The sequence below is a fragment of the Triticum urartu genome, chromosome 5 (genome assembly GCF_003073215.2).
Source record: "Triticum urartu cultivar G1812 chromosome 5, Tu2.1, whole genome shotgun sequence".
Lineage (NCBI taxonomy): Eukaryota > Viridiplantae > Streptophyta > Magnoliopsida > Poales > Poaceae > Triticum > Triticum urartu.
The window spans coordinates 294,135,646-294,149,962 of NC_053026.1; the positions used below are offsets into that span (position 1 = coordinate 294,135,646).

The window sequence follows — 14,317 nt, forward strand, 5'->3', positions numbered from 1 at the left end:
TATTTGAGTTACGAGTTTGGCCTTCAGTTAAAACAATGTGAAATAGTTTCACTACTCACGCCACCTCAAACACCATAGTGTAATGGTGTGTCCGAACGTTGTAACCGTACTTTATTAGATATGATGTGATCTATGATGTCTCTTACCGATTTACCACTATCGTTTTGGGGTTATGCATTAGAGACAGCTACATTCACGTTAAATAGGGCACCATCTAAATCCGTTGAGATGACACCGTATGAACTATGGTTTGGCAAGAAACCTAAGCTGTCGTTTCTTAAAGTTTGAGGTTGCAATGCTTATGTGAAAAGGTTTCAACCTGATAAGCTCAGACCCAAATCGGAGAAGTGCGTCTTCATAGGATACCCAAAAGAAAATGTTGGGTACACCTTCTATCACATATCCGAAGGCAAGATATTCATTGCTGAGAATGAATCCTTTCTAGAGAAGGAGTTTCTCTCGAAAGAAGTGAGTGGGAGGAAAGTAGAACTTGATGAGGTAACTGTACCTGCTCCTTTATTGGAAAGTAGTTCATCACAGAAATTTGTTCCTGTGACTACTACACCAATTAGTGAGGAAGCTAATGATGATGATCATGTAACTTCATATAAAGTTACTACCGAACCTCGTAGGTAAACCAGAGTGAGATCCGCACCAGATTGGTACGGTAATCCTATTTTGGAGGTCATGTTACTTGACCATGACGAACCTACGAACTATGAGGAAGCGATGATGAGCCCAGATTCCATGAAATGGCTTGAGGCCATGAAATCTGAGATGAGATCCATGTACGAGAACAAAGTATGGACTTTGATTGACTTGCCCAATGATCGGCGAGCCATTGAGATTAAATGGATCTTCAAGAGGAAGACAGACGTTGATAGTAGTGTTACTATCTACAAAGCTAGAATTGTCGCAAAAAGGTTTTCAACAAGTTCAAGGTGTTGACTACGATGAGAGTTTCTCACTCGTATCTATGCTTAAGTCTGTCCGAATCATGTTAGCAATTGCTGCATTTTATGAAATCTGGCAAATGGATAAACAAAACTGCATTCCTTAATGGATTTATTTAAGAAGAGTTGTATATGATGCAACCAGAAGGTTTTGTCAATCCTAAAGGTGCTAACAAAATATGCAAGCTCCAGCGATCCATCTATGGACTGGTGCAAGCCTCTCGGAGTTGGAATATACGCTTTGATAAGTTGATCAAAGCATATAGTTTTATACAGACTTGCGGTGAAGCTTGTATTTACAAGAAAGTGAGTGGGAGCACTACAACATTTCTGATAAGTATATGTGAATGACATATTGTTGATCGGAGATAATGTAGAGTTATTCCGCAAAGCATAATGGAATGTTTGACAGGAGTTTTTCAAAGAAAGACCTCAGTGAAACTGCTTACATATTGAGCATCAAGATCTATAGAGATAGATCGAGACGCTTGATAAGTTTTTCAATGAGTACATACCTTGACAAGATTTTGAAGTAGTTCAAAATGGAACAGTCAAAGAAAGAGTTCTTGCTTGTGTTACAAGGTGTGAAACTGAGTAAGACTCAAAGCCCGACCACGGCAGAAGATAGAAAGAGAATGAAAGTCATTCCCTATGCCTTGGCCATAGATTCTATAAAATATGCCATGCTATGTACAAGATCTATTGTATACCCTACACTGATTTTGGCAAGGGAGTACAATAGTGATCTAGGAGTAGATCACCAGACAACGGTCAAAATTATCCTTAGTGAAATAAGGATATCTTTCTCGATTATGGAAGTGACAAAAAGGTTCGTCGTAAAAGGTTACGTCGATGCAAATGTTGACACTGATCCAGATGACTCTAAGTCTCAATCTGGATACATATTGAAAGTGGGAGCAATTAGCTAGAGTAGCTCTGTGCAGAGCATTGTTGACATAGAAATTTGCAAAATACATACGGATCTGAATGTAGCAGACCCGTTGACTAAACTTTTTTCACAAGAAAAACATGATCACACCTTAGTACTCTTTGGGTGTTAAAATCACATAGTGATGTGAACTAGATTATTGACTCTAGTAAACCCTTCGGGTGTTGGTCACATGACGATGTGAACTATGGGTGTTAATCACATGGTGATGTGAACTATTGATGTTAAATCACATGGCGATGTGATCTAGACTATTGACTCTAGTGCAAGTGGGAGACTGAAGGAAATATGCCCTAGAGGCAATAATAAAGTTATTATTTATTTCCTTATTCCATGATAAATGTTTATTATTCATGCTAGAATTGTATTAACCGAAGACATAATACATGTGTGAATACATAGACAAACAGAGTGTCACTAGTATGCCTCTACTTGACTAGCTCGTTGATCAAAGATGGTTAAGTTTCCTAACCATAGACATGAGTTGTCATTTGATTAACGGGATCACATCATTAGGAGAATGATGTGATTGACTTGACCCATTCCGTTAGCTTAGCACTTGATCGTTTAGTTTGTTGCTATTGCGTTCTTCATGACTTATACATGTTCCTATGACTATGAGATTATGCAACTCCCGTTTACCGGAGGAACACTTTGTGTGTCACCAAACTTCACAACGTAACTGGGTGATTATAAAGGTGCTCTACAGGTGTCTCCGAAGGTACTTGTTGGGTTGGCTTATTTCGAGATTAGGATTTGTCACTCCGATTGTCGAAGAGGTATCTCTGGGCCCACTCGGTAATGCACATCACTATAAGCCTTGCAAGCATTGCAACTAATGAGTTAGTTGCGGGATGATGTATTACGGAACGAGTAAAGAGACTTGCCGGTAACGAGATTGAACTAGGTATTGAGATACCGACGATCGAATCTCGGGCAAGTAACATACCAATGACAAAGGGAACAACGTATGTTGTTATGCGGTCTGACCGGTAAAGATCTTCATAGAATATGTAGGAGCCAATATGGGCATCCAGGTCCTGCTATTGGTTATTGACCAGAGAGGTGTCTCGGTAATGTCTACATAGTTCTCGAACCCGTAGGATCCGCACGCTTAAGGTTCGTTGACGATATAGTACTATAAGTTATGTATGTTGGTGACCGAATGTTGTTCGGAGTTCCGGATAAGATCATGGACATGACGAGGAACTCCGGAATGGTCCGGAGATAAAGATTGATACATGGGATAATAGTGTTTGGACTCCGGAAGGGTTCCGAAATTCATCGGAAGGGGTTCCAGATGTTTTCTGAAATGTTTGGTTACGAGAACACTTTATTTGGGCCAAAGGGGAAAGCCCACAAGGTTTTTGGAAAGTGCAAAAGGAAGTTTTGCGGAGTCCAGGGGCCAGACGCCAGGGTCCCTGGCGTCTAGGTCCAGACGCCGGGAACCCTGACGTCTGGCCCTGGAGTCCGAGAAGGACTCTTGCCTTTCGGATGAAACCGACTTTGTGGAGGCTTTTACTCCAAGTTTCGACCCCAAGACTCAACATATAAATAAGGGGTAGGGCTAGCACCCAAGACACATCAAGAAACACCAAGCCGTGTGCCGGCAACCCCGTCCCCTCTAGTTTATCCTCCGTCATAGTTTTCGTAGTGCTTAGGCGAAGCCCTGCAGAGATTGTTCTTCACCAACACCGTCACCACGCCGTCGTGCTGCCGGAACTCATCTACTACTTCGCCCCTCTTGCTGAATCGAGAAGGCGAGGACGTCACCGAGCCAAACATGTGCAGAACTCGGAGGTACCGTGTTTTCGGTACTTGGATCGGTCGGATCGTGAAGACGTACGACTACATCAACCGCGTTGATATAACGCTTCCGCGAACGGTCTATGAGGGTACATAGACAACACTCTCCCCTCTCGTTGATATGCATCACCATGATCCTGCGCGTGCGTAGAATTTTTTTTAAATTACTACGTTCCCCAACAGGAATATCCTTCATTGACCGTGAGAGCTTGTGATGGGCTAAGTTGGGACACCCCTGTAGGGTTTTGAACTTTCAAAAGTCGTGCCCGCGGTTATGGGCAGATGGGAATTTGTTAATATCCGGTTGTAGAGAACTTGACACTTAACTTAATTAAAATGAATCAACCGCGTGTGTAGTCGTGATGGTCTCTTTTCGGCGGAGTCCGGGAAGAGAACACGGTCTTGTGTTATGCTTGAATGTAAGTAGTTTCAGGATCACTTCTTGATCACTTCTAGTCCACAACCGTTGCATTGCTTCTCTTCTTGCTCTCATTTGCGTATGTTAGCCACCATATATGCTAGTGCTTGCTGCAGCTCCACCTCACTACCCCTTTCCTACCCATAAGCTTAAATAGTCTTGATCTCGCGGGTGTGAGATTGGTGAGTCATCGTGACTCACAGATACTTCCAAACAGTTGCAGGTGTCGATGATACCAGTGCAGGTGACGCAACTGAGCTCAAGTGGGAGCTCGATGAAGATCTTATTCGTTGTGTTGTTTCATTTCCTGTTGATCAGTAGTGGAGCCCAGTTGGGACGATCGGGGATCTAGCATTTGGGGTTGTCTTTCTTTATTTTGGTTCCGTAGTCGGACCTTGATTGTATTCTGGATGATGTAGGTTTAACTTGTATTTGTGTGAAGTGGCGACTATAAGCCAACTCTTTATCCCTTTCTTATTCAGTACATGGGATGTGTAAAGATTACCCCTCTTGCGACATGCCTACCATGCGGCTATGCCTCTAAGTCGTGCCCCGACACGTGGGAGATATAGCCGCATTGTGGGTGTAACACGTGCCGACGTCGATCACATCGACTGTGGAACCATTTCCCACGCGCATCGTCACCTCGTCCTTAGCCAATCTTCGTTTAATCCGTAGCCCATGTTTCGAGTTGCAAATATGAGCAACAGAAGCAGTATCAAATACCCAGGCGCTACTACGAGCATTAGTAAGGTACACATCAATAACATGTATATCAAATATACTTTTCACTTTGTCATCCTTCTTATCCGCCAAATACTTGGTGCAATTCCGCTTTCAGTGACCAGTCCCTTTGTAGTAGAAGTACTCAGTCTCAGGCTTAGGTCCAGACTTGGGCTTCTTCACTTGAGCAGCAAATTGCTTGTCGTTCTTCTTGAAGTTTCCCTTCTTCCATTTGCCCTTGTTCTTGAAATTAGTGGTCTTGTTAACCATCAACACTTGATGCTCCTTCTTGATTTCTACCTCCGTAACCTTTAGCATCGTGAAGAGCTCGGGAATTGTCTGATCCATCCCTTGCATATTATAGTTCATCATGAAGCTTTTGTAGCTTGGTGGCAGTGGTTGAAGAACTCTGTCAATGGCACTATCATCAGGAACTTTAACTCCTAGTTGAGTCAAGTGGTTGTGGTGCCCAGACATTCTAAGTATATGTTTACTGACAGAATTATTCTCCTCCATCTTGCAGCTATAGAACTTATTGAAGACTTTATATCTCTCAATTCGGGCATTTACTTGAAATATTAACTTCAACTCCTGGAACATCTCATATGCTCCATGACGTTCAAAACGTCGTTGAAGTCCCGATTCTAAGTCGTAAAGCATGGCACACTGAACTATCGAGTAGTCACCAGCTTTGCTCTGCCAGACGTTCATAACATCTGGTGTTACTCCTACAGCAGGCTTTGCACCTAGCGGTGCTTCCAAAACGTAATTCGTCTGTGCAGCAATGAGGATAATCCTTAAGTTACGGACCCATTCCATGTAGTTGCGACCATCATCTTTCAACTCAGCTTTCTGTAGGAACGCAATTAAATTAAAAGGAACAGTAGCACGGGCCATTTATCTACAACAATATAGACATGCAAAATGCTATCAGGTACTAAGTTCATGATAAATTAAAGTTCAATTAATCATATTACTTAAGAACCCCCACTTAGATAGACACCCCTCTAGTCATCTAAATGATCACGTGATCCATATCAACTAAACCATGTCTGATCATCACGTGAGATGGAGTAGTTTTCAATGGTGAACATCACTATGTTGATCATATCTGCTATATGATTCACGCTCGACCTTTCGCTCTCAGTGTTCCGAGGCCATATCTGCATATACTAGGCTCGTCAAGTTTAAGCAGAGTATTCTGTGTGTGTAAAACTGGCTTGCACCCGTTGTGTGTGAACGTAGAGCTTATCACACCCGATCATCATGTGGTGTCTCGGCACGATGAATTATAGCAACGGTGCATACTCAAGAAGAACACTTATACCTTAAAATTTAGTGAGAGATCATATTATAATGCTACCGCCGTACTAAGCAAAATAAGATGCATAAAGGATAAACATCACATGCAATCAAAATAAGTGATATGATATGGTCATCATCATCTTGTGCCTTTGATCTACATCTCCAAAGCACCGTCATGATCATCATCGTCACCGGCTTGACACCTTGATCTTCATCATAGCATCGTTGTCGTCTCGCCAACTATTGCTGCTACGACCATCGTTACCGCTTAGTAATAAAGTAAAGCAATTACATGACGATTGCATTTCATACAATAAAGTGACAACCATAAGGCTCCTGTCAGTTGACGATAACTTTTACAAGACATGATCATCTCATACAACAATTTATATATCATCACGTCTTAACCAATTTTTTCGTGTCAAAAAACACGCGGACAAAATGGGTCGACGCGTTTGCCCTAAGTTCGTGAATTTCACACTTTGGCTACCCAGCTGTCACTGACGGGAGTGGCATTTTTGCCAGGCCGAGATGAAGTGAAGTGACTTTGACCGGCAGATGTCTTAATAAGCTGCCACCGGTGAGCAGCGTTGAACCGTTTCCAGCAGCACGGATCTCGAGAATGATCCAACGGTGGGCAGTGAAAGCGCAGAAGCCCAAGAGGCGAGCTTCGCCAACGCGTGACCGGTGACACGACCGCCTGGCACTACACGTGTAGGCCCTGAGAGCTGAGACGGCTTCACCGAGGGGAGGGGGGAGCACAGGCAAGTGCCCTTTTTACCCCACCCACCTGTGGCCTCCAAAGAAGTGAAACCACAAGGCACCAGCGAGCGCTTCGGTGGAGAGAGGAAGAGCTTTCGCCTTTCGCTCCGACGGCGTCCTCCAGGTCAGTCAGCTCCCAGCAATCTTTCTTGCGATTTCCTTTTCTGGCGTTCTTGAGTAGGAGTAACTTTAGGTTTTGGATGATCGTAGCTGTGGAGAAATGGCCTTCTTTTCTAGGTTCCTCAACGTTCCTCTTCTTGAACTCTGTTTCTTCTTCTTTCTGTCGATACCGGCATTTTTGGTTCGTAATATGTGAGGAGGAAAGGAACATGGAAGAACGTAGCATGCTGAAATAGATGTGTTTTCTGTCGGTTTAAAACAACCCCAATCTGTACTACATTCATATGGTATGGATACTTCGACACAAAGTAACACAGTAGTGAGCAGAGCAGCATATGTGTTTTCCTCTGTTTCTTTTGTTTCGATAGGAAGAAGATTCCTCTGTTAATCCGCAAAAAAAAAAAAAAATCCTCTGTTTCTGCTTGCTGCATTTCACAAGATCCTGTTCTTTCAGTTCAAAAGGTTATATCATTACTTGAATCTACAGATTTATTCTCTTTAAAAAAACCTGACCTCCCTTTCTTAAAAAGATTACCGTGTGAAAAAGATCACACTTCTTTTAGTAAGTGTAAAAAAAGATTTCAAACGAATCCTACTCGTCAATCAACATGCCATTTTTACACTGCCACCATCGCATAAATTTGCATGTTAATTCCACCCAGCCAACAAACCAGTGATCAAATTATCAAAATATGCAACTTTTCTGTCTCCGTGTTGCTGCATTTCACTTCACAAGATAATACAGTTCTGTCCTGTTTTCCCAGTTCAGAAGCTGATACAACTTTCTGAATTTACATATAATCATATTCTTCATTTGATCATATCTGATCTTCCATATACAGCAGCTAGCATCTATTAAGTCTACCCTGTTTTTCGCTACTGCCAGGAGTTCACCATGGGGAGCTTGATTGACGAAGCAGAAACTGCGGAGCAGCCCCTGGACCCGAAGCCACTGCACTCACTGGCGCCCATGTTCCCTACCCCTCCAGGGTATGATGTGGCAATATCCGACCCACCATTCTTCTACATCACACCAATACAGCAACACCCTGGGCCGGCTGCAGCTTCATTTGCAGGGCCGCCACCACAGCAACACCCTGGGCCAGCTCCAGCTTCATTTGCTGGGCCGTCACCAGGGCCAGGGTCCGCAGTTCCTCTCAAGGCTACACCAATCTCGGCGGCATTTCCCGCGCGGCGACTCAAAGAGGAAACCTCGGATGAGGATTACACTCCTGCTTCCGAGAAGAGGAAACCATCTTCATCTTCACCCAAGAGGACAGCCAAGAGGGTTCGGCAGGCCGGAGACTCCACTGCAGCCAACACCAAGCAGAGACCGATCAGGAGGAGCCTGAGCAAGGAGCTAGCCGGCTGGCCCTCCACATCGGACAACCCACGGGAGGCGGTGGAGGCGACCATGGCCATGTTCGACTCGCTCCGGCGCCGGACGCTGCAGCTGGATGAGAAGGAGGGCTTGGGCAGGCGCGCCGACCTGAAAGCCAGTGTTCTCATGAACCATAACAACCTGAAGATCAACACCCTCAAGACGATAGGCCCCGTCCCGGGCGTCGAAATCGGAGACATCTTCTTCTACAGGATCGAGATGTGCATCGTGGGGCTGCATGCGCCATCCATGGCCGGCATCGACTACCTGTCCGCTAAGCTTGCCGGGAGGGACGAGAGCCTGGCCGTGAGCATCATCTCGTCCGGCGGATACGAGAACGTCGAAGATGAGACCGACACCCTGGTGTACACGGGCCAAGGAGGCAACAGCCGGCGCAAGGAGAAGCACGACCAGAAGCTGGAGAAAGGGAACCTTGCTCTCAGCAACAGCGCCAGCAAGAAGAACCCGATCAGGGTGGTGCGCAGTGCGCGGGACCCTTTCTCCATCACAGCAGGCAAGGTTTACATCTACGATGGGGTGTATCGCATCGAGGACTCCTGGATGGACACGGCCAAGAACGGGTTCAGCGTGTTCAAGTACAGGCTGAGGAGGGAGCCGGGCCAGCCTGACGGGTTTTCAGCCTGGAAGATGACAGACAGGTGGAAGGCGAACCGCGCCACAAGAGAAAATGCCATCGTGCTGGACCTGTCATCAGGGGCTGAGATCCTGCCTGTGTGCCTTGTCAACGAAGTCGACGGCGAAGGGGGGCCGAGCCACTTCAAGTATGTCACCGGAGTGAAGCACTCGAGACCTCTTGGTAGGAACAGGCCATTGCACCACTGTGAGTGTACTAGTGTGTGCATGCCAGGTGACCCCAATTGTTCGTGCGCGCGGCAGAATGGCGGCGATCTTCCCTACGACTTAGACGGGGTGCTCGCGAGGCATGTTCCTTTGCTGTATGAGTGCTCTCGTGACTGCCATTGTACCAAGAACTGTCGAAACAGGGTTGCACAGAAAGGTGTTCAGCTCAACTTTGAGGTTTTCCGGACCGGAGACCGTGGATGGGGTCTCCGATCATGGGACCCGATCCGTGCCGGCGCATTCGTTTGCGAGTACGCCGGTCAAGTCATGGACGAAACTAACATGAGCATGGATGTCCAGGAGGACGAGTACACCTTTCGCACAACATGTCCAAGTGACAAGGCTCTGAGATGGAACCTGGGCGCAGAGTTGCTCGAGGAAAAAGGTGCAGATGATGCGACAGCTGAGAGGTTTAAGAAGCTTCCTGTCGTGATAAGTGCAAAGGATGCAGGCAACGTTGCTCGTTTCATCAACCATAGCTGCTCCCCGAATCTGCTCTGGCAGGCTGTGCAATATGACCATACCGATGACAGTTATCCGCATATCATGTTCTTCGCCATGAAACATATCCCTCCCATGACTGAACTGACATATGATTATGGCATAAGAGGGGCTCCTCCGGGCCTCAAGGGGAAATCTCCCCTGGCTTGCAAGCTCAGGCCATGCTTCTGTGGATCTGCAAACTGTCGAGGTTCTTTCTGACACAAAATTTGCTGGGCATAAACAAGGGAAACAAGGTAACTAAACAGATGTCATTATCTCTGTTCCCTTTGTTCCTTCTAGGTTTTCTGGTCATGTTTAACAAGTACCAAGTACGTATGTGTTCTCTAGTCACATGATAAGTATTTTTATTACTCATCAGTTGATGTTGATGGATTTATTAGTCGTGTCTTTGCTGGAGAAGAACGTATCCTACACACTACTAATCCATAGTAGACAACGTAACTATCTGTCTTCAGACCCAAACTGCTTCTGGATATCCAATCTGTGCCTTGGCCGCCAAACTGATGCTGATATTGTTCTCCTTTTCAGGTTATTACGCTGATGTATGGTAGGAGTAGATCGTGGCTGGGCGGTCCAGCGGAGTAGCCAGCGTCTCTGTATTTTGGACAAGGGAGCATTCAGAGTAGGCAGCCGTCCTCTCTGTGGTATTTTGTATGCCGGTGGTGGCCAAGAGTGTGTCTGGTGGCTTCTTTGATGCAAAATCATGTGTAGTAGATGTTGCATATGCAGGCGTGTCATGTGCAAATCATGCAGCAGCTGTCATCTATAAGACCTGAACCATCTGGCATCATGTGTTCTTACTTACCGTTGCACCACCGCTGCTGCTTTTGCTCTCTGAACTGCTTCTGTGAATGGAAGAAAGTGAAGGACCTTGTTTTGGTTTGGTATCCTTGATGTCCTCTGTAGAAGAAGTATGCCAAGTTTGATCAGACTTTTGTAAAATCTATATGCTTCTCCTGCGGAGCAAAAAAAACATAAAAAAAGTAGACTGTCTGAGCCCAGGTTCGAACTGGGGACCTTTAGTGTGTGAGACTAACGTGATAACCAACTACACCACCCAGACCTTTGTGAGAAGCACCTTAAAATAAACCTATTTAACAGACTAGTTTGTTGATGGAGTAAGGGTATCTGCACCGACAAATCAAAAGTTAGTGTCATCAATAATTAATCTAGAGCCTAAGCAACCCCTTGATAAAATACGGGATTAATAATGGTTCAGAGGATGCGTCGATGCAAACGAGCCCGTCCGATTCCTTCCAGCCTCAACACGTGCACGCGAAAAGGGCTTGTTGACGCACGCGATGCAAGTTAACAAATGCACTTGCACCAGAAGCGATCCGATGGCGCTTTTGTCCCCCTCCACTTCTTTCCCTCCGGACCGTCGGTATCTACGAACACGACGCTTCAAAAAAATCCAAGCACACTCTTCTCTCGGACACGTATTTAAACTGCTACGGAAACTCCGCGCAAAGAAGGCTAAAACACAAAGAGAAAACCAAATCAAGTGCAAAACAAGCATATAAACATAGCACGCCCCAGGTGCATGGTGAGTGTAGAGAATGGTTTGGTGCATCGATATCTCATTGATCGTGCACTAGTCATATATATACTCCATCTGTTTCAAAATAGATGACCCAACTTTATACCAAAGTTAGTACAAAGTTGGGTCATCTATTTTGGAACGGAGGAAGTATATACAGAAGGAGACAGACACAATCGGTACTGCATACAAGACCCAGACCTACGTACATGTACACATGTTCAATACCCCCCCCCCCCCCCCCCCCCCCCCCCCCCCCCCCCCCCCGCGCAGTCGAACCAGTGACACAGAGACTGGACCGAAAACCTTCGAATGTCGAGGTGGGTAGTCCCTCGTCATAACATCGGCGAAATGCTGATCGGTGGGCACATGTAGAACTCGAACACGACCAAGTGCAACGTGCTCCCTGACGAAGTGAATGTCGAGCTCAATGTGCTTCGTCCGTCAGTGATGGACAGGGTTGGCAGCGAGGTACACCGCGGAGACGTTGTCACAGTAGACAAGCGTCACCTTGGTACCTCACATAGCAACTCCTGAAGTAGCTGTCGTAGCCAAGAGCACTCCGCGACGGCGTTGGCCACAGCCATTTACTCAGCCTCGGCGCTCGACCGTGAGACCGTGGGTTGTCGTTTAGACGATCACGAAATCAGAGAGGGCCCGAGGTAGACGCAGTAGCCAGAAGTGGAGCGTCGAGTGTCAGGACACCCAACCCAGTCGGTGTCGGAGTAGGCAACAGGGTTGGTGTCAGGTGATGCCGTCAGGATGAGACCCATAGCAGTGGTGCCAGGTATGTACCGGAGAATACATTTCACCAGAGCCCAATGAGTATCACGAGGAGCATGCATGTGAAGGCACACCTGCTGGATAGCGTACTGAATGTCCGGACGCGTCAGTGTGAGGTACTGAAGAGCACCGACGATGGGCGGTAGAAGGGAGTGTCAGACGCCGGAGAACCCTCGACGCTGGACACCTTAGCCTTCATGTCGACAGGCGTAGGAGCAGGCTTGCAGCTAAGCATGCCAGCTCGCTCCAGAAGCTCGGAGGCATACTTCTGCTAATGCAGGTGAAGAAAATATGCCCTAGAGGCAATAATAAAGTTATTATTTATTTCCTCATATCATGATAAATGTTTATTATTCATGCTAGACTTGTATTAACCGGAATGTGTGAATACATAGACAAACAGAGTGTCACTAGTATGCCTCTACTTGACTAGCTCATTAATCAAAGATGGTTAAGTTTCCTAACCATAGACATGAGTTGTCATTTGATTAACGGGATCACATCATTAGGAGAATGATGTGATTGACTTGACCCATTTCGTTAGCTTAGCACTTGATCGTTTTAGTTTACTACTATTGCTTTCTTCATGACTTATACATGTTCCTATGACTATGAGATTATGCAACTCCCGATTACCGGAGGAACACTTTGTGTGCTACCAAACGTCACAACGTAACTGGGTGCTTATAAAGGTGCTCTACAGGTGTCTCCGATGGTACTTGTTGAGTTGGCATAGATCAAGATTAGGATTTGTCACTCCGATTGTCGGAGAGGTATCTCTGGGCCCACTCGGTAATGCACATCACTATAAGCTGATTTAATGCATTCCTTGAGAAAACAAAGTTGAAAGATGATGGTAGAAATTACACGGACTGGGTCCGTAACTTGAGGATAATCCTCATTGCTGCACAGAGGAATTACGTCCTGGAAGCACCGCTAGGTGCCAAACCTGCTGCAGGAGCAACACCAGATGTTATGAACGTCTGGCAGAGCAAAGATGATGACTACTCGATAGTTCAGTGTGCCATGCTTTACGGCTTAGAACCGGTACTTCAACAACGTTTTGAACATCATGGAGCATATGAGATGTTCCAGGAGTGGAAGTTGGTATTTCAAGCAAATGCCCGGATTGATAGATATGAAGTCTCCAATAAATTCTACAGCTGCAAGATGGAGGAGAATAGTTCTGTCAATGAACATATACTCAGAATGTCTGGGTACCATAACCACTTGACGCAACTGGGAGTTAATCTTCCTGTTGATAGTGTCATTGACAGAGTTCTTCAATCATTGCCACCAAGCTACAAGAGCTTCGTGATGAACTATAACATGCAAGGGATGAATAAAACAATTCCCAAGCTCTTCGCAATGCTAAAGGCTGCGGAGGTAGAAATCAAGAAGGAGCATCAAGTGTTGATGGTTAACAAGACCACCAGTTTCAAGAAAAAGGGTAAAGAGAAGAAGAAAGGGAACTTCAAGAATAACGGCAAACAAGTTGCTGCTCAAAGAAGAAACCCTAGTCTGGACCTAAGCCTGAGACTGAGTGCTTCTACTACAAACAGACTGGTCACTGGAAGCGGAACTGCCCCAAGTATTTGGCGGATAAGAAGGATGGCAAGGTGAACAAAGGTATATGTGATATACATGTTATTGATGTGTACCTTACTAATTCTCGTAGTAGTGCCTGGGTATTTGATACTGGTTCCGTTGCTAATATTTGTAACTCGAAATAGGGACTACGGATTAAGCGAAGATTGGCAAAGGACGAGGTGACGATGCGCGTGGGAAATGGTTCCAAAGTCGATGTGATTGCAGTCGACACGCTTCCTCTACATCTACCTTCGGGATTAGTATTAGACCTAAATAGTTGTTATTTGGTGCCAGCGTTGAGCATGAACATTATGTCTAGATCCTGTTTGATGCGAGATGGTTATTCATTTAAATCTGAGAATAATGGTTGTTCTATTTATATGACTAATATCTTTTATGGTCATGCACCCTTAAAGAGTGGTCTATTCTTTTTGAATCTCGATAGTGGAGATACACATATTCATAGTATTGAAGCTAAAAGATGCAGAGTTGATAATGATAGTGCAACTTATTTGTGGCACTGCCGTTTAGGTCATATTGGTACAAAGCGCATGAAGAAACTCCATTCTAATGGACTTTTGGAATCACTTGGTATTTGCGAACCGTGCCTCATGGGCAAGAT

The 14,317-nt window shown here is 45.4% G+C and overlaps 1 protein-coding gene and 1 non-coding gene across 2 annotated transcripts; one reads left to right on the forward strand and one right to left on the reverse strand.

Annotated features, from left to right (window-relative positions):
* The first annotated feature begins 6,956 nt into the window (after window positions 1-6,956).
* LOC125555906 (histone-lysine N-methyltransferase, H3 lysine-9 specific SUVH1-like) lies at window positions 6,957-10,739 on the forward strand. Its single transcript, XM_048718708.1, has 3 exons — window positions 6,957-7,040; window positions 7,923-10,015; window positions 10,311-10,739. Exon 2 carries the CDS (start codon window positions 7,932-7,934, stop codon window positions 9,978-9,980), a length of 2,049 nt encoding a protein of 682 aa, XP_048574665.1. The 5' UTR covers window positions 6,957-7,040; window positions 7,923-7,931; the 3' UTR covers window positions 9,981-10,015; window positions 10,311-10,739.
* Window positions 10,740-10,771: 32 nt separating this feature from the next.
* On the reverse strand, window positions 10,772-10,845 carry TRNAV-CAC. The gene has a single exon. It is a non-coding gene; the product is annotated as a tRNA-Val (tRNA).
* Between the last annotated feature and the right edge of the window lie 3,472 nt (window positions 10,846-14,317).

Excerpts from the sequence above, each read along its gene's own strand:
- LOC125555906 (XM_048718708.1), top strand. The coding sequence starts at position 7,932 with ATGGGGAGCTTGATTGACGAAGCAGAAACTGCGGAGCAGCCCCTGGAC.